We start from the raw sequence: 25477 nt of genomic DNA on the forward strand, positions 1-25477 counted from the left end.
ATGAATTAGTAGCTTGCAGGGAAACAAGTTTCACCTCTCTTCTCTTCATACTCATTCAGTTTTTTACATAACCGATGTGATTTCTTTTTTTCCCCAGAATTTGTTTTCCTTTTGTAGTTTTATTTGTCGGCAACTCAGTTTGTATTCCACAATTTTGAAATGTTTTAGGTTGGATTACTTATGTTATTTCAATAGAAGATGGAGTGGTAATCCTTACTTAAGATGACTTTTGAATTCATGTAGCAACAGTATTACATATCCTTGGGTTGTGATCCACCAGTTTAACTGATCATTAGTTCTGCTTTGACTCTGTGTTTGTACAATAAACATTTCTGTGGGGGCTTCTCAGGGTATACCTTTGGTTCAAGTTTGAGTGTGTATGCTGACCATATAAGAAGATATAAATTTTGAATTCAGACAGTTCTGTCAGTGATTTAGACAATGACCCCAAAAAGGTCTCATCTTTTGTTGTGTGCTTTCCTTTTTACTGTTGCAAAACAAGTAGGACTATGGCAAAACAGGTAGACAGTGAACTTGCAGAGAAAACTTTTTATGATGAGAGGTAGAATTTCATGATCTTTGTTGTATCTGCTGCAGCACCAAACACAGTTTGAATGCAATTTTTTGATATGCATACAGATTAATAGAAGTATACTTGCGGTCTTCTTCAAACTGTTAACTGTTAACTACTTGGATAAATTTTCTGTTTGCTAGAGCAATCCAATTTCTGGAAGGAGAAAACAGCACAAAAAATTGTCCTACATATGCTGTGTTTCTAGAGGTATTGATTAAAGTAGCCATTTTCATTAGTTTGAACTGTTGTGTCCTGGCAGTAGAAATTAGGTATTTTTGTTGTGCAGGCATCAACTGCTCTGCAAAATATGCTCTGACTTCTAAAAATTACTGGTTTCTATTTCAAATAATAGCTTGTTTACCTTGTCTTAATTTAAAAAATTGCCATCAAAAGAACTACTGGATACAGTGCAGCATAAAATAACAGCGGTGATTTAAAAGGAAAAAAGGTAGACCTGGTAATTATCAGCCTAAAAAGCATCCATGAATAAATCGGTAGCTTTCGCTCTGCAGCAAAATGTGGAAATTCCACCTCCCAAATTATCCCTGTTCAGCTTGATGGTGGATACTGACTCAGTTCAAAAAATGGGCGTGTTTCTCTAAAGCAGCAAAATCAACTAATACTTCTTATTCTTGGCTTTACTAACTTGATGCCCTGTTGCCAGAGAATCAATTATGCATTCACAAGCTAGTGCTTTAAGCTGTTCCTTTCCCTCTTTTTATTTTCATCTGGACTCTTGCATGCTAGGAATTTAAATTCTTAGAGTCTGCTTAGAGTAAGAGATCTCTTCTAGCTAAACTTCCCTGAAATCATTGATAACATAACCTTGCAACCTGTTTGTATGTATTGTTTTCTTTTCTTCCACCTTGGCCGCAAATTCTCTCAGGTCTCCGCTGGTTCATCCGCCAAGCCATGGATGCCGCTCGACTCACAACAGCCCAATTCACACTGCTACTGGCTCACGACTTACTCAGAACTTCTCTGTGTCTGTTCCCACTCTCATCTACACTGGTACGAGACTGCTCAGACTCCAGAGCTGGGGAGAGGCAGGCCACAGGCACAGTGGTCGCAAAGGGCAGGCAGGCAGGCAGTGTAGGCAGGTACCACCCATCCTTCCTCCCTCATTTTCTCATGGAGACACCTCCTGTTGTCAGTGAAGAACTGCCCAGTGTGCAGCTGCTGAAACAAAGGCAGTAGTTTCTTGGAAATGCATCGGAGTCTCTTCCACAAAGCCACGCTCTTCATTTCATTTTACGTGCTTGCTTCCTGAGAAATTCAGTAAAAATTAAGTTGGTGTATCTGGGAAATGTTCACTATTGTACAGTCACTGGAGAAAATCATGTTTTGATTCGAGTTCATAATTACTTTCAAGCATAATTCTGATACAGTATTTAGGTTTTAAACTGGTTATAGGAAGGGTCTGTGCCATTTGTGGAAGAGATGGTTTTAGAGAGCAGGTAAGTCAACCTGTGCATAAGTGAACTGTTTGTCAATATAGTTGTTCCCATAAAGATTCTCCTCTTTGCTCTGTTTTTAGCTGTGGCATGCTGCTGCTGCTATAGGATAAGGAAACGTTGTTTTTTTTTCCTTTAAATGCATATGTGTGTATATACATAAATGTATAAATATGTATAAACACAAATATAATTTGAAATCATTTTTTCTTTATTAAACTAACTCAAAGCATTGTGTACTTGACCAGATTTTTAAGCCATAAACTTTTCAATTTTTTTCTTTTGCATATATATATATATATGATTTTTTTGTCACATCTCACGCCTTTCATTTGGCTTAATTGTTTCATTGTAGATTATCAGCATCTACCTGTAGAATGCTGAATGGGTAAAACAGCATTTCTTTGCCTCTGGCCTCATCCCCAGTCTCGCACCTAAGGAATAGCTGCTGGCCCTGCCCCAGTCCCATCCTGGTGTTTGGATCATGCTGCTGTCAGCCAGGTCCTTTGGCACAGGATTACTGAATATGTTTCCACCTTCTTCTGGCAGGATTCCTTTCAATGAAGATCCCAATCCCAATACTCATTCATCAGGACCCTCCACCCCTCTGAAAAACCAAACCTATTCCTTTTCACCTTCCAAGTCCTACAGTCGACAGTCCTCTTCTTCTGACACAGATTTGAGTTTGACACCCAAAACTGGTAAGGCGCTTCCACCCACTTTTTGTTTAATTTGTGTTTCTCTTTTTATATTTTCATTCAACCCCTTTTTGCTTTCTGGCATTTAAGTTATCAAAATGATGTGGAAATTGGAGACTTCACATAGCACACCTCAAGCTCAAAAGGGTTTCTGCAGGGCAAAAATTTCAATCCTGCCTGTATTTCCACTGTCCTGGATAACATTAAAATTACTTGTGTAACACAACTGTATTCAAGCCACAATAAAACATCTTGGAGCATTAAGGGAGTCCTAAGTAATTGCCTTTTTCGTATTTCCTCCATTTCATATCACAAATCATGGGAGTACATTTCTCACCTCAGTATGTCAAGGATGGTGTTTCTAAAACTATGTAGTCTTCAGGCCTCATGCGTTGTGCTATAAATATACTGCATACATTTTCTGTTTTTGAACTCTTTTTTGCAAATGCAGTACTAGAAACCTAGCAGCTGCTGTCTTTTTGTTCTCTTGGTGTGTGGAAATGGCTTTACATACACAGTATACACTTTGAAAGTAACTTAAACTGCTTCACACGTAACTCCAACCATCTTCAAAAAACGTTTTCCTTTCTCCATTGGTCTGTCATAATTTTTTCAACTTGTTGTTTCTTCCCTCCTTCTTTTTTAGTCTGTGGTTAGAATCATGTTAGTAATAATGTCAGCACAACTTCAAAGAGTGTCTGTTTACTCTCCATTATGTGACCAAGGCCCTGAATTTTGCTACCGTAGAGCAGAGTATTTTGCAGAAGTGTTTATAAAAGTTTGGTTACTTTTCAAATGATGTTTTAAATTGTGGTATTTGAAGCTCAGAACATTCTTGTCTCCATCTAATTAGACAATTTTTAAGTATATTAAAGCAGATGATTCAGTTTTACTTGATAGCACCCCTTTCAAGAATTTTTCCTAGGAGATAAGTTAAATGTTGCATTCAAATGGAGTTGTATTAAATATTTTACCTGGTTTATTCCCTGGATATCTGTTAAAACTGTTCCCAATTAGGAAGCTGTCTTTCTCAGTGCTATCTTCTCTGTCCCATTTTTAAAACAAACAGGCAAACAAAAGCAGTTTATTTTTTTCTGTCTTTATTTTTAAATTGTGACTGTTTTGTGGATGGTCATCACTTGTTTAAAGGACATACAGATATAACTGGATGCTTATGATATAGAAGAACCATAAATTCATGTGTTTGGTTTACTGAATATTTGAAAACTCTTTCATTTTTTCGTATTTTCCATGGTAAAGATCATTTCATGTAAAGGATTTAAATATAACATAGGTGGTCATCTTGATAGATGTAAATGTTCTCAAATTAGGAAAGTGGCAACTCGGTGTGAATTTGTTAGGGTTTTAAAGCAGCAGCCTTACATCATTGCTGGCAATATTATGGAGATGGATGGACCCTTTTGTCTTTAGTCAGTTCATTCAGAACAGAAACAGATTGTGTAACTGGTAACTCTTATTTTCAGGGAGTTTTCAAGTATGTGAAGATACTTTTTAGCTGTCTTTTTAGTACTAAATCTAACAGTGAGCCCAGTTTTGCTTACCAGCACTGTCTTTTTAGCAGCTTTTAACTCTGCTGCTGAAACTTTTCCCAAAAGGATTTGCTGGTTGCATATAAAGATTCCATATCTTGGTTATGACAAACTCGATTTTGAATCTTAATAGATTAAAAGGACAGTTTAATGACAGTTTAAATGATTCTTGAGTCATTCATGTTACCTTTCACCAAAAATGTGGTGATGTGCAGAAGCTGCTCATATAACATACTAAACTCTGTATGTTTTTTTTAACAATTCCCTGTATGTGTTTAGACCTCTGTTTTTTGTTTCCCAAGACTGTTGCTAAGTTGGAATATTTCAGTGTGAAAATAGGTGATGTTAGTGTTTAAAAAAAGTTAAAGAAATGTAGACTTCTCATGTGGCACTTCAAACATTATCAGATTCGAGATAACCAGTACTCGATTTGGCTGATGTGAAAAATGAAGTATTTTCTGATATTTCTGCAGTATATTATATTCCTCTTTATTTCTCAGTCAGGTATTTTGTGTGTTCATGTGTCTAGGATGGAGACTGACCTGGAGAAAGAGTGCAGATACCACAATTTCACGATAGGAGTTAACAAAATAGAGGAGGTTGAAACTTGGGTCTGCTTAAGCATCTAGTTTTCAGTGGCTCCAAATCAGGAGAATGTTACATTAATGTATTTTGTAAAATACAACTGTGCTTGTGTTATCCATTCTGGTCTATAAATACACATGCTGAGAAAGCTTATTTGGGTTTGAAGTGAGTAGTGATAGATTTTCTGCCACTGCAAATGAACAGAATCAGGCTGATGAAAAGCATGACCTATTTTAATCCAGTAATACATTTGGATGTCACATAGTATATGTTTGGAGGAAATTCAGAAGGTGGGAACTCCTTTTCTTTGTGGGAACTTAGAATTCTACAAGATCTATTACTTTAGAAAATCATAAACCAAATCCATGACCTCTCTGGAAAATAACTTTTTCTACCTAAATAATGAAACTAATCAGATTAAGTGTGTGCAAAGACTATGTTACTTTTATTTTACTCCAAAGTATTCGTTATCAAATTTTGTTTGAAATTTAAAATAAATGTCAGATTACCATGGCTTTTAAAAAAATAATTTCCAAAGGAAAATAATCAAGTCATGATTTTTAAAAACATGCTTCTCATTCACATTGTGGAGCTGTATTGTCATTCCATTTCTTTGTGTGTTGCGAAATAATTTAGCAGTAAGTGTCGATTCGTTTAGAGAAAACAAAAATGCTTCATTTTGATTTCTTTTGTCCGTTTCTTTAGTCATCTTCTGAATCTACATCTCTTTGTCTCTATTACTTTCCTCCACAGCACCTTCCCCACAGGGACCTAGGATTTTCCTGTTTCCCAGCTCCCCTACACTCTCTTGTGATTCCCCACATCTTAAAAAGTCCTGTCTCCTCCTCTCGGGGTCTAGCATTAAACCTCTACACTCTAGCCATGTCAGCCCAGTTGTTCTGAGGAAAAGTGTTTCTTTCACTGAAGAGCTGCTTCTGGCTGCTTCTGGTAGGATCTATCTATTATGGCCTTTTAAGCAAACTTTTAAGGAAATGTTGTTGTGTTATTTGATACGGGGGCAATTAACACACAGCCTTCTATAACCCTGGTTTTGCTCAGTTAGCCTCTGAAAACTGCTGGCTACATGACTATTCATCCCATCTCTCACCTCTGCCCCAGGAGCTTGAAACAGCTTCAGAACTGCTTGTAGGATTTGAAACACGTAGCTTATGCTACAGAACCTTCTCCTTTACTCTTGCAAAATTTCCTTTGGTAATTGGACTAAAATAATTTACCTTTTTTTTTCAATCACCTACATTCTCTTCACTTTGTTGTTCCTGTATTTTGCATGGAGCAAATGTTCCTTGCACTTGCTCATTAATTCATTCATAGTTGGTCGAAACAATGGTTATCAGATGGCTAGCAACTCTGCTTTTTCATTTAATCTTCTAAACTAAGCCCGTGTTTTTAATTTTTCTGCCCATTTGTCCATTTCACTGACATGCATTATTTTCACAGATTTAAATTAAAGAGTTGATAATACTGCTTTTTTTTTTTTTTGTAGAAGCTATTTTGGTTAGTTTCTATTTTTTGAGTTTGTTTCATGTCCAGTATTTATGCTCTGTTTGTCTGTATTTATTATTGTATAGTCCCTGGCAATGATGTTTAGAATCAATGCCAAAGAGTAGAAGCAATTTAATCTTGTTTAATGGGACTATACAGATACTAATATTTTTGTTTCCTTATCCAAGAACAGCTAAAAATATTTGTTGAAAATCGTAGTATTTTTCTATCTAATTATATGGTAATGGTAGCCTAGTAACTCTTGAAAATGAATGAATTTAGGAATGATTTTACATACATTATTAAGTCTAGTATTATTTCTAGATCTCCCAGTCTTTTGTTAAAACAAATAACTGCACTTTGATGTATATTTATGGTTTTATTGACCTTTATCAGATGCTTGATCAGAAGAAAAAGGAAACTAGCAAGGAATTGTTATGTTAAATTAGTTACAAATTCTGTAAAAGAAAATCTTGGCTTCATTCATAACTGTTTGCACTGTGGTGTTTGTATTTCATCCTGCTCCTGACACCTTTTTGTTCTTTATCCTGTGCTTTCCTATACAACTTAAGTGTTTATTTTTGCTTTGTCGAATTAGCCCTGATGTCTTTAGAAACAAGGAATACCAATGATAGTATGTCTTTAGCCATGAAATATTACTAAGAAAATCTGATTCACCAGCATTGTGTTTACTTTAGGAAAAAACACAATCTTGGTATGTGTTTATTTTTTTTGATTTCTAACCATAGAGCACAAAATTTACTGTCATACACATAACCTGCATCTCAACACGCTCAGTTAAGGTCCTTGGGAACAGGTAATTCAGTAGCAAGGATGTCTTTGTACCTGATAAACTTTCTCTTCAGAAAAAATTCCTGTAGTGGGGGGTAGGGATGGAGATAAATCTGAAAGAAGGGAAGAGGGAATTACCCATATTATGCAAAATCGGAGTTTATCTCTTATTTTCATTTACAGATAATGTGCAGGTTATGTGTGTGCAAATATAGTCATCAAATAAGTGTGGTGGTTTTAAATGCTGAGCAGTAACCCTTGGCTTATGTGAATGAATCAGATGAGTGAATATTTCATTGCGTAAATATTAAAGAAAATAAAAGTAAATTTGAGTTTATATTTTAAATTAAAGGATGTGCATTACCATTGCAATTTTGTTTTTGCTCCTAATCATGTGTTATGTAGCTACTGCTGTAATTATGTGTCCAGTCTCCTACCAGTGGTTAGGAAAGGTGATTTAGTTACTCTGAAGCTGTTAGAAAGCCAGATTTTTATTACTTTCATTTAAAAAAAAAAAAGTAATGATAGTAGTGAGAGATACTTAACTACAGAGTAATCTGGCAGAGAGGCCTCTTTTGATAGGTTATGTAGAAACCTTCTGTGAACAGCAGAGAAGGCAGATCTACATTTAAATCACAGGCAAAACTCCCCATAGCAAGAAGAAAAGTTATATGTGACGGGAAAGAAATGCAAGCCCAGATCTTCAAGTCTTTGTATTTTGGAATTGTTTTTAATTCAGATTGACAGCAGAAAAAGATCTTAGATTGGGGGGGTTTGTCCAAATGCTATAAAACTACTGCTAGTCATGTGGAAACCTAACTCTAGAATACCCCTCCCAAACCCAAATTAAACTGTGATGCTCGGCATTTTTAAAATTAAAATTATGGGGATCATTTGACTGTTTTCAATGACTATTGTATCTACTTTCTAATTTAACCTTTGATTGCAAATTATAATATATGTTTCTTTGAATGTCATTTGTACTGATACTCTTCAGGAATGGGCAGTGGGAGTGCTGGAAAAGAAGGGGGGCCATTTAAAACTCTTTTAAGACAACAGACTCAGTCAGCTCTGGAACAAAGGGTAAGGCATTTTATACTTACATTTCTGATCTACTAAAGTGAAAATTTAGCTTGTAGTAAGTTAAATGTTTCCTGTTACTTTCTGTTTAAAAATATGGGTAATTTTTGGGTTTGAAAACCTTTTTACAAATGTTGAATGTTTAGCCTTTTATATACACAGATTATTAATTTTAATATATTACTAAAGCGTTAAGAATAGAGAAGCAATTAACTGTGAACAGCACTCAAGTGGTGTTAAGAGAAAAAGTTCTAGGGAAAACTACTGTTACTTGGTTTCTGTAAATTACTGATGCGTAAGTTTAATACTTAATAAATAACGGTAAAGTTTTTACAGAAGCCAAATTCAGAAACATTGGAACAGCTTTAAACAAGGTAAAATTCCCTTTTGGAATTGGGAAGACTTTCAGTTTTGGGAAGTAGAGTTGGTGCCTAATTTAGCCTTCATTGAAGGCTAAATGAAACGTGTGTGCATGTAGCCCTTAAATGAGAACTTAAACCTGAACTACTTGCCGAGCAAAAGAAGGGGTTTATAGATTTAAGCTTTTCCTCTGTAGGACTGAAAATGCCATCTGTCATTATACTGAATAGACTGTATAATAAAAATAGTGGGTTTAATTCTTTGTTTCTGGTTGGAATGAGTCCTTGCAACTTTGTTTATAGATTACACACTGCTTTTGTCAAAATGTTATTAGTGAGGTGTCTTGAAGGAAGAAATGTGACTATTTACCTTATTCCGAAGTAAATGCAAGTTTAATTACTGTTTCTGAGCGCCTGACCTGCTGCCATAGAACCATGTATGTTTGTTTAAAACAAAACCACCTGCATCTGTGAAATATAAGTGAATAGCTGCTGTTTTGAGTAAGTGGATGATTCTCTTCTCATTTCTTGTGTTACCCATTGCTAAGGGAGGATCGCCCCATAGGTTCTGTAGACGGCGGGTATGTTGGAAAGCACTGCGCGACTCTTTGTAGCCCTTTCTTCTCCTACTGAGGATTTCTAAGTCATTATTTGAAGTATTTTCAGTTTTCTGCTTTGAGGCTTTGCGGATTTCTTTGTAATCTTCATTTATGTGTGGTGTTTTTTTTTTTTTTTTACTATTTGTTTTGTGGTTTTTAAGAGCTCTTTATCACATCAGCGTATTTTTGCTTCGTATTTTGCACGTTGATACGTTTCAGTTAAAATTTTAATTTATATATAAGTACAAATCCATGGCTTTTTAATGTTTTAATTTGGCAAAAGGAATGCTTTAAAAAGAACCTTTTTTCTGTTTACCTTGGATTTTGCTGGCATTTCAGACATTTCATGGCTGATCTCTCATTTCCTTAGGAAGCTTTTTAAAGACAACAAAAATGTAAATTAAGAGCACTTAATGTATTCTTAGAGCTTGAATTATTTGCATATTATTTTGATAAGGCCTCTGTATTGTCTAGTAGAAAAATACTGAAAAATGGGATGGAAATGTGTTGTCTGTTAATTGATAATGATGTAGCAAAGCATGTGGACTGTTAATTGATAAAAAACGTTTATGCTGTCTTCTGAAAATTTCATGTTGGATGTGTTTTTGCTATGGTGTTACCTCTTATTTATTTACCTTAAAATTGAATTACTTAACTAAAATCAATAACATTTATAAGTTACTTTGTCTGTTTTAATATTGTACACATAAATAGTGTACTCTAGTTACTTGTCTGGATTACTTAGGGTAGCACTTATTTGGGAAAACAAAGAATAAATCAAATATCTATAATATATTTCCACATGTATTAGTTATATCATGGAATCACAGAATGCTTTTTGGGTTGGAAGAGACCTTAAAGATCATTTTGTTCCAACCCCCTGCCTTAAAGATCATTTTGTTCCCCCAACAGGGAATCTTCCACTAGACCAGGTTGTTCAAGTTCTTTTGAGTCTTATTTAGTTTATTTGGATATATGGTACTGCTAAGGCACATTGAAACCAGTTCATTTAACTGGATGTCTCCACAGCTTTTAAATAAAATGTGGTTTTAATGTATTATTTAAATAACCCTGATTAGCACACTCTGTGCTGTTTGCAGAAGGGTAATCTTACTCAATTTCTTCTGTGAAAACACATCAGCTGTGGAAAACTCACATGTGTTGTATTGTAGGTTAATAACTTTAAGCAATTCACAGGATGCCTGTAGATGGCAAGTGTAACTATAGCACACATGCCTTTGTGTATATTTTTAACTATAAATCAATAAGCTGCATTTCCATCAGTGGGAAAATCTGAGCTTACTCTACCCCTAAAAAATTAGCCTCTGTTTTTGTAGAAATGGCCAAATGCTGCTCTTGATGGTATTTAGTATCTCCGTTGACCTCAGCTTGGACAAATGCTGTTTTATTCCTCCATATTTGCATTCTGCAAGTGCCTGAGAGATCTTTACCAGTGCCTTTTCAAAATGGGGATCTGTTGATCTTCATCTCTGAAGGGCATTGCTGGACACCTGTTGTGTCTGAGCTCTCCACCCAGAGAGCTCAGTTCTCTGGGTGATTCCTTTGGCTGAAATCCTGACTTAATCATCTTTTCTTTCCAGTGACTTCTTACCCAGCCCATCCCCTCAGTACAGTTCAAGAAAAACTGTAAGACTGTTGGGCCACCTTGTGAGATGGCACAGTAGATGTGCTTAGAATAAAAGCACATTCAACCAGGAAATTGCCAATATTTTAGTGTGGACCAGTTCCCCACACTGGTTCAGCCCCAAAAGCTCTATGAGCACACCTGAGCATTATCTGAGGGAGTGGTTCAACCATGGGAATGAGTGAATGGCTGGAAGGGAATTGGAGAACTGCTTCAGCTGGCACTAACACCAAATGATGTGTGTGTAGCTGTGTTCCATCTGCTTTTTCATCATTTTGTGTGTCTTTGTATGAAATGTAGTTCTAAAAAGAATACTAGCAATACATGTATGTGTGTACACAGACATTTTTAAACATTGTATTAAGCAAATATTTATGAGAATTTTATTGTAGCCTTATCAAACATCCCCCAAGTGACAACTATAAAATCTCTATGTAGTTGCAAGGATGAAAGCAGTGACAGTCTTTTGGGGTCTATGCAGTCAATGACTGTGAAGTGGCACAGTGAATTGGTATTGGTAAAATGATTGATAATCTTCAGTTGTAGCTAGGAAACTTTAAGTTCATCCTATTTTGTCACACACTGGAATACTTTGCTTAAATCACCTTGATGTAAAGATAGTCCTTTGCAAATTGTAGCAATAGAGGAGATTTATAATATGAAAACACAGCATCTGGTTCTTATGAAATCTCTGTTTTCCTGGCAGTAACTATAGATGTATAATTTTGAAGTATTACAGATTACCACATGAAATTGAGGCTGGAACTAGTATTTGAATAATATAATAATAAAACCCCCCAAACCTCTAAATGAGCTTAAAAAAGAAAAAAAAAGGAAGGGGAAAAAAAAAAAGAAATGCCATCTTATGAAGCTATGGAGTTCCATCTGTGTAAGAATGGATGAGAGACTGTTAAAGGAGTCATGTCAGAATGGTTCAGTGAGTCTGATACCCAGATTTGTCTGTGGCTGGAATTCACTGATAGGACATAGGTCTGATTTCATCATGTATTGTAATACAGACTTGCAAATATTGATATATTGATTGAGAGAAAACCGTGTCATTATTTGAGGTTTTATTCCTGATTTGTGGTGTAGGAAATCAGGCAAACTGGGAGTCTGAACACACTAAAATTACTTGCAGCACACAGCCTTATGAAAATAAACAAAAAATGAAAGTAACTTCTGCATCTCCATATAGGTTAAAAAACATTGTATTTACTTAAACTTTGGAGCATGGAGTGTTGTTTATTTTGTTCACTCCATACTGCTTTAGCATAGTTTAAGTTTGAGTATATGTATGTATATATAAAATACAAATTTTATATATAAAGCCTATATATATATAAGGCTATACAAAGTATAGGCTTAATGGAATTTCATATAGGTGGCATATGCAGTAAACTTTTTTATTGATTTCTGTAGTTCTGGAAAAGCTAATAATCTGAATGGCATTAAAGTGGGATGACTATATGCAAGGGACAGAGCAGGTGTGTATGTTAGATATTTAAAGATAAGTTAGGCAAAATGAGTGTCACAGAATTCTACAGGGAGAAATATGAGCGTACTTGAGAATTACTGAGCAATTGCTGTTTCAGAGCCACAGTGAAATAGGCTTCTAACAATATGTTTATGTACTGCATTTTTTCCATTTTTCAGTGTGAAAGACATTCAGAAAAGGAGTTTAGGCTGTTATAGTCAGAGCTTTTTTGACTATTCTGGTAACTTGCAAAGCACTTTGATCTGTTAGAACCTTCTGGGGGAATCTTTACTGTAATGCTCTCTAGAGATGCATCAATGCTCCTGAAGACACATTAGTTGAACAGGTTTGCAGAGTCCTATGGTGAAATCTTCCTGCTTTTTAATTGGATCATAAGGCATGCCTGCAGGTTTTGGTGGTTTTTTGGGTTCCTTTTTTTGTTTTTTTTTCTGGTTGTTGATACTATGGTTGCTGATTTTGAAAGTCTAAGCCCAACAAAAATACAGAAAACTTGAAATTTGTAGGACCTTTTAAAAGTTTTAACAGTACTTAAAATAGGGGCAGTAAAAATTCTGAAGTAATAATTTTTAAATTCACATTGGGTTTTAGTTTAAGAGGACTTTTCATGCCATGTATTGCTGGAAGAACTGTCATCCTCATTTAATCTGCAGCATGTGTACTGTTTAGGTAGAAGCTCAGTTGAGCTGTGCTGTTCCAAATGCTTCAAAGTATGTGAGAAAGGATTCTATCCTGTACTTTCTCTCATAAAATTATAGTATTTTATTTTTTCCATTTATCCAATTATGATTATACAAACAATGATTGCATGATTTTTCTTTTATGTTGTTTTTGCTTCTCTGCATTTAGAATTGCTGAACATGAATTATTGCCTTTCCCCCATAAGTGTGCTATTACATATAGATTAGACATTTCATAGAATGTCTTGTAGAAAATAAAATCTTCAGTTTTGGGCTCAACTCCTTTGAATAGGACTTGTTTTTCATCACGTGTAACATGAAAAATTGCTGTTATCACTTACTTTGCCTCTTGGAGAAACTGCGTTCTTGAGTAGTTTTGGAAACTTATTAGCTCTTCATTTTACTTATGAATTGGTAAAAACTAATTAATGCAAATTAATTGGAAGTGAATTTCTTAGGTTAAAGAACTTATAATTGTATTTCAAAGACTTTTTGCTTCATTCTACAAGATGGATTTTTACCTCTTATATTTAGAACTTGTGAGCAGAGCAGTCTATTAATATTTTTTAGGTATGTTTTCCTGTAATAAGTCGTTCATCATTCTTGCAAGACTACAGTTTGTTTCACCCTGTGCTGTGGAACCAAACTGCAGTCAGTTGTAACAGTAAGACCTAAAAATGGAAAAAAAATATTTACTTTGTATGAGCTAATGAAAGTAGATTTCTGTTGTTTAGTTGCCGTGGTAAAAGTGATCAATAGAGGCTTCGTCAACACAAGCGTGTGAAGTTTTGATTATTTATCACTCTTGTGCTAAGAAACACCTCTATGGGGGAAAAGTATTCTTACATTGTATAATACCTCTGCTTTTATGATACTCTGGGTATATCGAGACACATGGTTACATAGTGCTCAGTAAGCCTGAAAGACATGTTTGGCCTAATGTAACTGCTCTGCTTGTATTTCAGGGAAATGTATCGATTCATTGCATGTTTATTGGCAATCAGCAGTGGTTGGTAAGCAATCATTTGATGTTTGTTTTTAATCATAACAGGAATTTCCATTTTTTACCCTGACGACCTTTCCACCAGGCTTTCTTGTCCACGTTGGTGGTGTTGTCAGTGCTCGGTCTGTGAAGCTGCTGGATCGCATCCACAATCCTGGTATGTTGACACAAGAATGACCTCCTTGCACAGGGCCTGTCGTAGTGATCTCCTGCTTCTAATCTTTGTAACATATCAGCACTTGGATAGATACAAATCTATTCTAACAATGTATATTAGAAGCAATATTTTTCAGACAGTCGTTTAAGCTGGAAAAATGAGTTACTCAGAGGGTATGTTTTTAGTGAGAAACGTTTCAGCAAGTTAAAGAATATTATAATAAAGTACTTTGAATCAGTAACTTTGCACTGAAAATTGTCTCTGAATTATTGAGGGCTTAATTAATTTTTTTACCACTTCATAGAATTTAAACTCAATGCAAATTTTCCATTCAAACACAAATTAGATGAAATGCTTGATCTTAACTATTAATGTTTTCTAATTTTCAGCTCCTTGAAATCCTTAAGGACTAATGGCTACAATTTACCTAAATACGTGGTTTTTAACCTCTTTTGATACAACCTTGACAGCTTTGTTCTGTTCTTAAAAGCCCCGTATTGAACAGTACTTTAAGATTTTTATTTAATATTTACCTGGAAATCCCAATACTAGAATGTGTATTTTGCATGTTCTAGTTCTAATGTTAGAATTAAAAGAGTTTTGACTCTGAAGACTTTGTTGGTTTAGTCACTGAGACAAGATGAGTACTCTGTAAAAAGCTGGAGTTGACAGTGCACTTCAAAATGCAGAGGAGAGTGAAAATAGCACCTACAGTGGTTTTGCATGCACTAGTCAGAAGTAATAAAACAAAGTTTGTGCAAATGCATCTTTAAAAGCAATTGCAAAAAATAATCTTCTTTTCTTTCTTCTTCCTGTGGCCCAAGGCAAGCAATTCTCCAAGCAAGTAGATTGTTGCTGACCTAAGGATTCAATAAACTGCAACATGAAATAAAATACAGGACTTGATTTGAATTAAACACCCCTACTGTAAGGGATTTTTTAAAGCATGTGACTACACAGTATTGTTCCTTTTTTCCTATTTGTAAGATCTAGTTATACAGTGAAGATGAAAAAAAAAGTCAAAGTATAATTTAAATGCGAGTCTTCCCTTTCTTTGCCACAAAGTTATTTTAGGCTGCTGTATTTTCAACAGATCTCTTACATGCAAAATTTACTGTATGATAAATTTATTTAAGACAAAATGGAAAAAAAAAATCAGTTTTGCTCAGAAGTTTTAAATAACCTCTTACATTATGGACTCCTTTATTTTTACCAACTGACTGAAAGCAGGATAAGAAATAAGATAGAGATGCGTGTTTGCACAGCTGCAGTTGTCTTTGTGGGACTTGAAAATTACTCCTGACAAGTGAATGTAAAATGTGTGCTGCCTGGAACTCCGTGTATTGCAAAAGGGGGAATGAAGGCACATGACTATGAGAGGGAAGGTGAAGTAAAAAAAAGAATCTGGTTATAGTTATGATCACGAAGCATTTGAGTCAAATAAGTCTGTGAAGTATTAAAGGAAGAAAATAACCTGGCAGATGAATAAATCAGGAAAATGCAGAAGAGGAAAGAATGTTTGAAGGTGGATTGAGAACTTACAATAAGACAATAATTGCTATACACTGTACCCTTTGGTCACCCTAGTGCTAGATTGCTATAGCATGCTCCTTTTTTCCCTTTCTCTTTCAGCCTCTTATTAACTCTGCTGTCTGTGTCTTTCCAGTTCCTGTGGATTGGTGTTGTCAATTGTGTTCTTGTTGGTAGTTTTTTTTCACTATTCTGCTCCTATAACTGATCTACTAATTTGCTGTTTTGAACTCAGCCTTTGTCGGAATTATGGGTAACACAAGATCATACAAACTGCTAGACTGGAATAGTTTCAATTCAGGTATTTTACTAGTCATTCAGTACTACATATGCTGACAGAAATTATGGCAGCTCAGTGAAGTTCTTAGAAATGCTGTAGAATATTTAGGTTAATGCTTCAAATTTAAATCTCTTTAATCATCAAATGCCTAAATGTCATGTTTTAATGTTGTTAAAGACTCTCTTTAAAATTACAAACCGTTGTTTTAGTATAAACTAGTATCGCTAAGAATAATTTAATATCGATCTGGAAAGCTGAATGTTCAGATATTTATTCTGTACTAGCTTTCAGCTCAGCATCCATGAAGGAAGTAATTTAGGGAAAGAGAATGGATTCTTACTTATACAGTTGAGATCATGTCAGGTGTGGATTTTTTTTTTTTGCTTTGGTTTAGTTTTTTGTTTGGTTGGGTTTGGTTTTTTTTTTATTTAATGGGTTTTTTTTTTGTTTATTGGTTTGATTTGGGGGAGTCTGTGGGTTAGTTTTGTTTTGTTTTGCATGAGCTTGCACGTTCTTTAACAGTGGCTGTACTTCTGTTATTTCAGGAAATTGATTCATATGTTTGTTCTAAATAATAGATGTAAAAATTGCCCAAAAGAATGAAAAATAGAGAACTATCTGTTTAAAGAGAAGGGTACCATGTAGTCCAGGATTTGTTGGTTCATAAATCTTGTATTGTAAAATGCAATCAGCTTGCAGGAATTACAGCATAATTATTTGAACTTTTAAATCACTCTAATACCTAACTTGGAAAAAGCCCCTATATTCTATTTTTTATGCAATTTTAGGGATCAAAGTATATAACTTCTTTAAACAACTGCAGAAAGAATAGGTGGGTTGATGATGCAGTTTATACGAAACCTGGCGTGTTAGGGGGAGAAATAAAGACTTTCCCCCTTCACCCTCTTCCTCTGGAAAGGTGACATGCTTTGGAAGACAGGCAGGCATAACTTGTCTACACATAACATCCAAGCCAGCAGACCTTGCCAAACTTTGATGTTTTTTAAAGCTGGCACAGTAAAAAAGTACAAAGCTGACCTCTTGGGGGTTTGTTTCCCATGGAAACAAACTTTCCTTCTTGGTGCTTCAGTGTTGTAATGCAGCTCTGGGTCATGCTCTAAAGTTCAGCTTAAGTTATCTTCTATACATTTTCCATGTTACAAGTAGTTCAATAATAGGTAGAGCCTAAAACTGATTTTTGTGTGCCTGTCCCTTGCTACAAAGAGCATTCTGTGATATTATAATTATGAGCTTTTCTGGTTTTGTTGGTTTTCTTTGCTTGTTCTAAAGTGATAATCTTTTATAATTAACTTTCAGTATGAAAATTAAATTTCAGTATGAAAAGAATATTATAAAATTCTCAGATCTATTACTGGTGTAGCATAGTCTGATCCAAGGTGTTAAAAATGGGTCAAAATTTTTTGTCTTGTATGCTACCTTGAAAAGTTTGAATTAATTATTGCTTCTTCCAGACCATGTTTAGCAGGATGTTACCATAGAAGAATTATAGTAGAATAATGGAGTAATTTAGTTATGTACAGACAGGAAACATGCCTTGAGCTGGGCTAGAAAGTGATCCATAATGTAAGCCTGGGAAGCAAAATGAAAGTCATGAATTTGTTTCTTGACAGAATATCCAAAACTGTAGTCTGACTTTTTTTTAGAAATTGCAGGAAAAAGAAGGCATATATATATATATATATATATATGTATATATTCATGCATTTTATACCCAGAGGAGCTTGTTACCTAAAAATATTGGAGTAGAGAGGTCCAAACCAAACAGTCATTGTAGAGTTAATACCTTGCTGAGAGCTGTCTGAGACACTGAGAACAGTGTTTCTGTTGCCTGACCTGTGTCAGTAGGTCTGTAGTAAGAGCTGATTAATCCTACTGATTATGGACTGAGCAGGTTACACCCATATTCCTGGAATTCTGTTTCTGTTGCAGTGCTCAGTGTGCTGCAGGACAGAGAAGAAAGGAGGAAGAGAGTAAATCGGTCACTGATATGTAATAACAGAATTGCAGATTGCATCCAAGTTTACTCTGTCCTAGACTGGAATAATGAATATCCTGTGCAGATCTGTCACTGAGAAACCAGAGGAGAACATTTCTATTCATCTCCACCTTCTAGAGCTTTATTGCTAACTCTGTCATTATTGGCTAATTCTTGGCCTAAAGGAGAGTAGGGATTTATACAGCTTAGGGAAAACAGTGCTACAGCTTTACATGTAAGCAAGAATGTAATCACAACCCTAAGTGGGCTAAAATTATTATCCTTTCTGAAAATGTTCAGGCTTCATTTCAGCTACCTGCGTAGCATAGAAGGATATTTTTTTTTTTTTTTTTTTTTTTTTTTTTGCAAATGGCAAGGAGATTGGTTTAATTCTGTGTAAGATACAACAGGAACATCTGAAAAGTCAGAGATTTGAAGGTGCTTGAAAATCAGACATGGAAGTAAAAACTGACTATTTCATTAATGGAAAAGAAGCTGCTTAAACATCTGGGAATTGCATATAGTTTGATGACAGAATTGGCTACAAGTTTGTAAAAATGCAAAAAGGGTACATAATACAGTGGAAGATACACACTGGTGCTGTCTCTGAAAAAGAATGTTAAGGATATACTATAAATATAAAACTGTTGAAGGAATCCTGGATCCTGAAGACTGGATCTTTGTTAAAAAGTTTGCTCTGAGGTTAAATGCAGAGCAGAAAGGTTCCTTAGGCAGTGCAAGAGCTTGTTGAATAGAGGCTGCTTTTCCATATGGCTGTTTGATAGCACCAACATATACAGTATTCTCACACAGTTAAATTTTAAACTCATCTAGGAAGCTGCTCCAATAGTTCTTCAGCTCCAGTAGTCAGAAACATGGAAGGATAAAAGATTGTTAAGAAAATTCCTAAGCATCTCCTGAGCTCCTTGTGTGATATCCAGTCTCGCCACTGGAGTGTGAAATCCTCCGGAGCTTGTTTTGTGTGTGAGGAAATGCAAGAGGAAAGCTCAGATTCGCTTTGGTTCTGTAACTGAATGTTTTTCTTTCACAGAAACACAAACATCAGTGAATGCACAGATTACATCTTGTGCTTCTGTCTGGGGTGTAAATGTGGCCGATTTGTAAGAACACAGTGGAAAATGTCAGAATGTTGATGTTGGTGTCTGATGTGGGTATCCTTCAGAACTAGTAGGAAAACCCCAACATTTTAAGCTTGACCTCTTGCCTTTTCTTGGAGAATTTCCAGGTTGACTTTTTGTCCATCAGTGTGTGTTGATATGATAACGGGAAGTTAAAGCAGTTGTCAGAGGCTCTTTCTGAGCAGAGTGAGGGGTTTTTCAGTAATAATTTACTCTAGTTTTCTGCAGCCTTTCCAGAGGAGTGAATATTTCTAAGTAATTTTTATGGTTAATATGTATGGTGTTTGAATATTATTTCTTAAAGCAGATACACCCTTGTATGTTAATGAAATAATTTTCTTTGGAACTGTGCATTAATTTTTTTTGGTAGATATTTATATAACTGAACAAAGAGTGATCACTGTCAGTGAGCATAGAATAATATTCACATGTTCTGTTAGAAATTTATAAATTAATAAACTTGGCATTTAAAATCTTTGTTCAGAATTCTTTACCTAAGTATAACTAATATTATTTAATCTGTTCATATTGACTTAAAACTCTCTCTGAAATCTGGCTAATGGTGTGAAAGCCAACCCAGACTATTCCTTGCACAAATACTCAAAAAAAGCTCTTGCTTATTGCACAACTACAGTTTGTCTTTCAATTGATAGGAATAAGAGAGGGAATCTTGGTCTTGCAGAAAATTGTTATTCTTGCACATAACTCTTCCTAATTTCAAAATATGGGTCTTGATTAAAACTATTATCTTGATAGCATTTCCTTCATGGATTGCAATGAGTTTTTTCCAGTCTTGTGATGTTTCATCATGTGGTTGCAAACATACAGTTGTAGAACTACTTTCCTCGCTCAAAATATGTTATTCTTAGAAGAAAACTAGGATGATTCTGGTTGAAAGGGCACCTTCCCAACTGCTACATAATTACAGGTAAACTTGTCCTTGTAAAATGCCTACGGACAGTATTGTAGGAAAATATATAGACAGATAACACAAATTCTAGCTGACTGTAATAGGATTATAGAAGTAACTGTGATAAGTGTTAGTGGATGAGATCATGATCTGAGCTGAATGAGGCACAAGAGATTTTCTTTCTAAGTGCACAGACTGAAGTTCCTCAATACGTCATGATTCTTAAAAAGAAATACCATAGTCGTGGCTTGGTTTTTGTTTCCTGGTTCAGTTTGTACTTTAGATTTTGTTAGACAGTGCAATTTGTCTTTTGCACTAATATTTTGACTGGGTTTTGTAAGTTGTGGGGTTTTGGTCTCTCTCAATGCAGTCTCATTGAGGTCCTGAACTTGCTCCAAAAAGCACTTCTTGGATTCAGAAGTTCAAAGAGGTCTTTCTGACTAGTTTGTCTTAAAATAAATAGTTGTGAGTGTATAGAAATAATGAATACAGAGATACTGCATTCACAAGGAATCACAAGGGATAGGAAATTCAGAGGCAGTATCATTTTGTGCCAAATAAGGCCATCCCATTTCTGCAGTTATAAAATAGATTAAATGTGTTTTAGAAAGACCTGTCTTATTACAGTGTAGTGTGCCCAGCTTTGGGTAATAGGCACTTTGCTGTGGCAATCTGAAGCTGTCCTTTGAAGATTGCTCATGTTTTAAAATAGGTTGCATTTATTGTGCCAAGATGACAAAGGAACAGAGACACAAAATAGAATAAGTAGTTACTTTATTACTTAGCGTGGACTTCACCATTCTAGGATGAATGGCTGATCAAAAGAATAACTGTAAGCTGGACTGACAAAAGTACATATTTAGGCCTGGAACCGGTTTTCCAGAGGCAAATTTATTTCCTATATTTAACATTTTGTTAGTTCTGGACAGTAGTTTGAGCTTTTATAATTCTAAGGGAGCATGTTGATGTTGAGAATATAAAGTTATTCAGGATATGGCTGAGAGATTTAGCTGGTTGCAATTTAAGATAGAATTTCAAAAGCCAAATCTTGAAGTAGGATTTTTATAATTCCCATTTAGGAGCGAGATAGGTAAAAACATGTCCTGATCCATGTTAAAACTCCCTAATGGAAATATAATTCCAATATATTCCAATATATGTTTCTGAGTTACATACGTTTACCCATATAAGAGATACAGAAGCTATTGAGATTCTGTTAATTCTGTTTCATACAGTATCTTTTTATTTTTTTTCTTTTGTAAGAAAATCCAGAGTACCCCCCAGCCTCCTAGCAGTGATGTAGGTGTTTTCATGGAATTCAGAATATAAGAAAAAAATTCAGGTGTTTTGATGGGAATGTTCTAAGAGGAACACTTCACTGCTTCTCTTGGGGTATATCTTGGAATTAAAGCTAACACTCCTCAGCAGTGAGCTGCCACTAACTAAAAGAAATGATGAATGGAATTTCCTGTATGGTTTCTGCCATGTACTCTTGGAGTCTTCTGGTGGTCATGTAGTGATTTGACCTGACTGACCCAAAAGAAACTGCTCTGGAAATGAATGGGTTTGTGTTTAATCAAGCAGCTAAAATACCTCGAATCTCTGTAAGCAAACAAAATCTGGGTACAGTTTTAATCATTAATATTCTTTAAAATTGTTTCCTGATTGATTGAATAATTTCTTCAATTGAAAGAAAGTGAACAAACTTAAACTTGCTTTTTATTTGTTTATTCAGCAGTTTGGGCTTGAGAAGTGAGATCCATGCTCTCTGACTTCACCTGGCAGAAAAGCACAATATTGTTCTGCAGGCTGGATGTTTTATTTGTAGTTTAAGCTTCGTAGGAGAAAGTGTACTTGTTCTCTTTGGTGGTGTTGGCTGCTGGTTTAGTTTTCATTTGATATATCCCAGTAATCTACTTCCTTTGCTTTCCGTATCATAAGCTAAGTTTTCATTTTTGCATCTTAAAGATTATAGGGAGTAACATGTTGTAGTTTTAGTTATTTGCTACCCGAGTTTTGTGTTTAAACTTTGCAGTTTAAACTCTGTGTTTAAACTTTATCCACTTGTTCAATCGTTAAATATTTTAGAAAGTTGATAATGTCAGTGTTTATGGGATGACCAGAAAGGATTAAAGAGAACTTCAAGTTCCAGGGAAAGGTGCTTGTAAACCTAACAAAGGTGACAAACCAGCCAAACCAAACCAAAAATTCCCCACTTCTTTATGTATAAGCTGATTAGTAGGTTTGAATTGAGAAGATACAAAAATGAGTGGATATGGCAGGTGTGGATAATGGCTTTGCATAGTGACTCAAAGATTGAATTTGAAATAATATTATTTGTGTCTCCATTACCATTTTTGAGACAACAGAACAATGAGTCATTTATAGACTGTGAAAACTTTCATAGTATGATTGTCCTCCTTGTTTCAGAATGTTACATTATAAATGTAAATATTTACTAAATGATACAATGTATAATAGGTTGAAATGAATCATACAGTTCCTTCTTCAGAGTAATTGCCTCAGGATGTCTAGGGATTCAGCTTTAATGCAGGAACTCTTGAGGATGAACTGTGTAATCAAGAGTCCATTCCTAATTTTTATTCAGTTTTTAAAACCATATATGCACCTAGCTTAAAGCAGATTCTAGCTAAATCTTGAAAGACCCTGTACCAGTGAACCTCTAGCAAATAACTTGGGAAAGGTGTTGCTTCTTATGAATCAGAAAGTATTGATAGTGTCTAGGATTATCTCCAGGTGAAAGATTTGGACAGGATATTGTCCTGTCGACAGTACAGCTCATGGGAGTCAACCTCATGTTTTGAAGGAGATAAGTGACTTGGTGGTGGATAGGGCTGACTCAAGTAGCATTTAGGGCACAAGCTAAATACAGTGGTGTTTGTGTCTCCTAAAGCTGCTGCATAAAATGAGCTTGGGAAGTTTAGTGAAGGAGGTTTAAGTTGGCACGATTTTTATAGAACATGGTACTGCTAACAACATTGTTTCTCAAGTCCTCAACTCTGGAAACAGTGTGCTTTGCTTCCACTGGGTTATAAATATCATGCCAATTTTGAAACGTTAATAAAACGTTAATAGGTTGAATATTCAGTCTTTGGTTTCCAACAAAAGGCGCATAATAGCAGTGTAACTCCTTGCAAACTTTTCTGCTTCGAGTTGTAGATAAACCTTGCTATAAACTACTTGGTAGATTTGCTAGACAAGCTTGTGATTGAGTGCTCTGTATGCTTGCCTTTTTGCTTCCACCTAGAATCCAGGGCCATTACTTTCTGTAACCATTTCAGTGAGCTGCCATAGTTTTCAGTCTGTACTGTCACCTGATCCAAGCATGCGCCAAAATACCCACCGTTTCTGGCTACTGTCTGCTGAATCTGCTTTGCAAACCCTTAGTTCTTTAAGCTTTTTGCTTAGCAAAAAAACAACAGGCACTCTTACAGAGTGTACTGGACACATGCCATCCTGCTTCCCTAACTCCTCTAATTGTTTATGTAAATCCTTAGCTTTACTAAACTTGTAAATGCTACAACAGCATCCCCATGTGAAATTGTGTGGCTCATGTGTCAAAAAAGGCTGCTTGTGAAAATATTTGTCAGAAGAATATGAATGCTACACATTGCACTGCATTCAGTGTTTTGTATCAACTTATGATTGCAATGTCATGGTGTTTGGTTTTGATTGTAGACAATAATTTTGTGTTTTAATACGAAAAGGTAAGTTCATGTAAACTGTGAATGTACGGTATTTATATATAAACACAATTATTTGTATTTTTGGCCTCTTTCTGGAAGAAAAAAATTACTTAAATGTGATATGGAGAGGTCCAAGTCTTCTTTACTAACACTTGTTTATGCATGACTCCTAGAGAAATATTTGATCTTGTGCAATAATAAATTGCTGGATTTTTTTGAATATATTGAGCCTGATCCTTTTTACACTGAACACAATGGCTGGAAAATTGTTCTTATCTATAATAAGATTGAAAATGCTCCATTATATTACTACAGTTAATAGTTTTGTACTACTGATGTTGAAGAGATTCTCAGAATAAGGGGTTAAATGTTGCTTTCAGAAGATGTAGTGTTGAGCAACTTCACAACAGTATGTGTTTTCCATTATGATGAGGCTTTCTGGTAGATAAGTTGGGTGAGAAAATTAGGAACTTGTTCCTAAACTTAATAATTTAAGCTATAAATTTTTGTGTAGGAAAGCTAAATGTTTGCATAGGGTTTGGGACCCGTCACTATTTCTACCTTTTCTGTTCCCCTCAAGCATACCTGTTTCCTTTCAACATTTCATTCCATTTCAGTTTTCACTGTGACTACATCACACCTTTTCAATATGTCATATTCTTGTCTGCAATCTTATCTTTATTTCACAGCACTTTCTCTGTTCATCCTCAGTCACTTCACCTGTTGCTCACTCTCATCATGACTTCACATTTTCTTGCACTCTTTGTCATAGAAAGGTCATTGGTGACAAGCAGGAGCAGTTTTTGCCACATGGTACCTAAAGGTATAAAAAGTTATGAATTAGAAAATTGGTTGTTTGGGTTTTTTTGTTTTGTTTTGGTTTTTTTGTCTAGAAAAAGGTTACTTCTCCTTTGCAGGTGTTTTTCTGTGAAGTGCAAAAATTGGTGTGACTGTTGAGTCAGTGTTTATAACCAGCTGCCTGTACTCAAGTCTCATTGAGCAAGAATTGTTCTGCATGGTCAGAGAACCACTTTTCTTACTACTTACACTTTTAGGTTATAGAGAGAAACATGTTGCTTATCAAAGCAGTATTCCACTCTATGACTGGAGAGGGAAGGAGGAATTGCTCCATTCCACCAAACAGAGTTAGAGATAACATTTGCAGAATGTACTTGTGGTCTTATATCTTCCATACAGCTCTGCTTTTTGTCAGATGCAGCTTTTGTCTTACAATCCATTTCCAAAGTTGCTCCATTCAACCAACCCTACTGCTGCTACCTGGTGGCAGCAGAAACAACCTCTGTCCAGAGATGCACACACCAACGAGAAGATATTTTGCTTCCTATTTGGGGTACCACAAATGGTTCTCAGAGCTGAGCTTGGGAGCTCCAACCCTGTGATGTGATGGGTTATTTCTGTGTGATTCTCAGTTTTGGAAGCTGAAGTGTGAGCCCTTGCCAGCAGGTGGTTGAGCCATCTAAGTCAGGATTACTGAGTATCATCTCCAGCATTTGATATTCCCAGTCAGTGAAAGGGTTTAAACAGTGATTTCACACTGAGAGTGTGAAGTGCAGCATCTCGAGATTCTACCAGTAATGCACTGAAACCTGCTCAAGTGATCTCTGATATAATGAAACATATCAGTTCATGGAAACCCTTTGGTTTGTGTCTTAATGTGTATATTTTTGTCAATTGCAGAGAACATTCCTAAGAACTCACTGTAGGTTTTTTTTCTGTTCAG

At 35.4% G+C, this 25477-nt stretch overlaps 1 protein-coding gene across 17 annotated transcripts in view; it reads left to right on the forward strand.

Annotated features, from left to right (window-relative positions):
- Positions 1 to 25477, forward strand: part of C2CD5 (C2 calcium dependent domain containing 5) — a 65533-nt gene that overhangs the window by 11671 nt on the left and 28385 nt on the right. For 5 of the 17 annotated variants that reach the window (XM_027726554.2, XM_039383144.1, XM_039383147.1 and 2 more), the window contains exons 7-10: positions 2578 to 2729; positions 8154 to 8239; positions 14066 to 14174; positions 15940 to 16005. In XM_027726554.2, coding sequence (XP_027582355.1) covers positions 2578 to 2729; positions 8154 to 8239; positions 14066 to 14174; positions 15940 to 16005 — 413 coding nt within the window. Of the gene's footprint in view, positions 1586 to 2577; positions 2730 to 5614; positions 5810 to 8153; positions 8240 to 14065; positions 14175 to 15939; positions 16006 to 25477 lie in introns of all 17 variants that reach the window. The other 12 variants (XM_039383145.1, XM_027726557.2, XM_027726559.2 and 9 more) reach the window with 8 other exon arrangements.

The sequence above is a fragment of the Pipra filicauda genome, unplaced genomic scaffold (assembly GCF_003945595.2).
Source record: "Pipra filicauda isolate LSUMZ 115617 unplaced genomic scaffold, ASM394559v2 scaffold2_size9829703_pilon, whole genome shotgun sequence".
In the NCBI taxonomy this organism is placed as follows: domain Eukaryota; kingdom Metazoa; phylum Chordata; class Aves; order Passeriformes; family Pipridae; genus Pipra; species Pipra filicauda.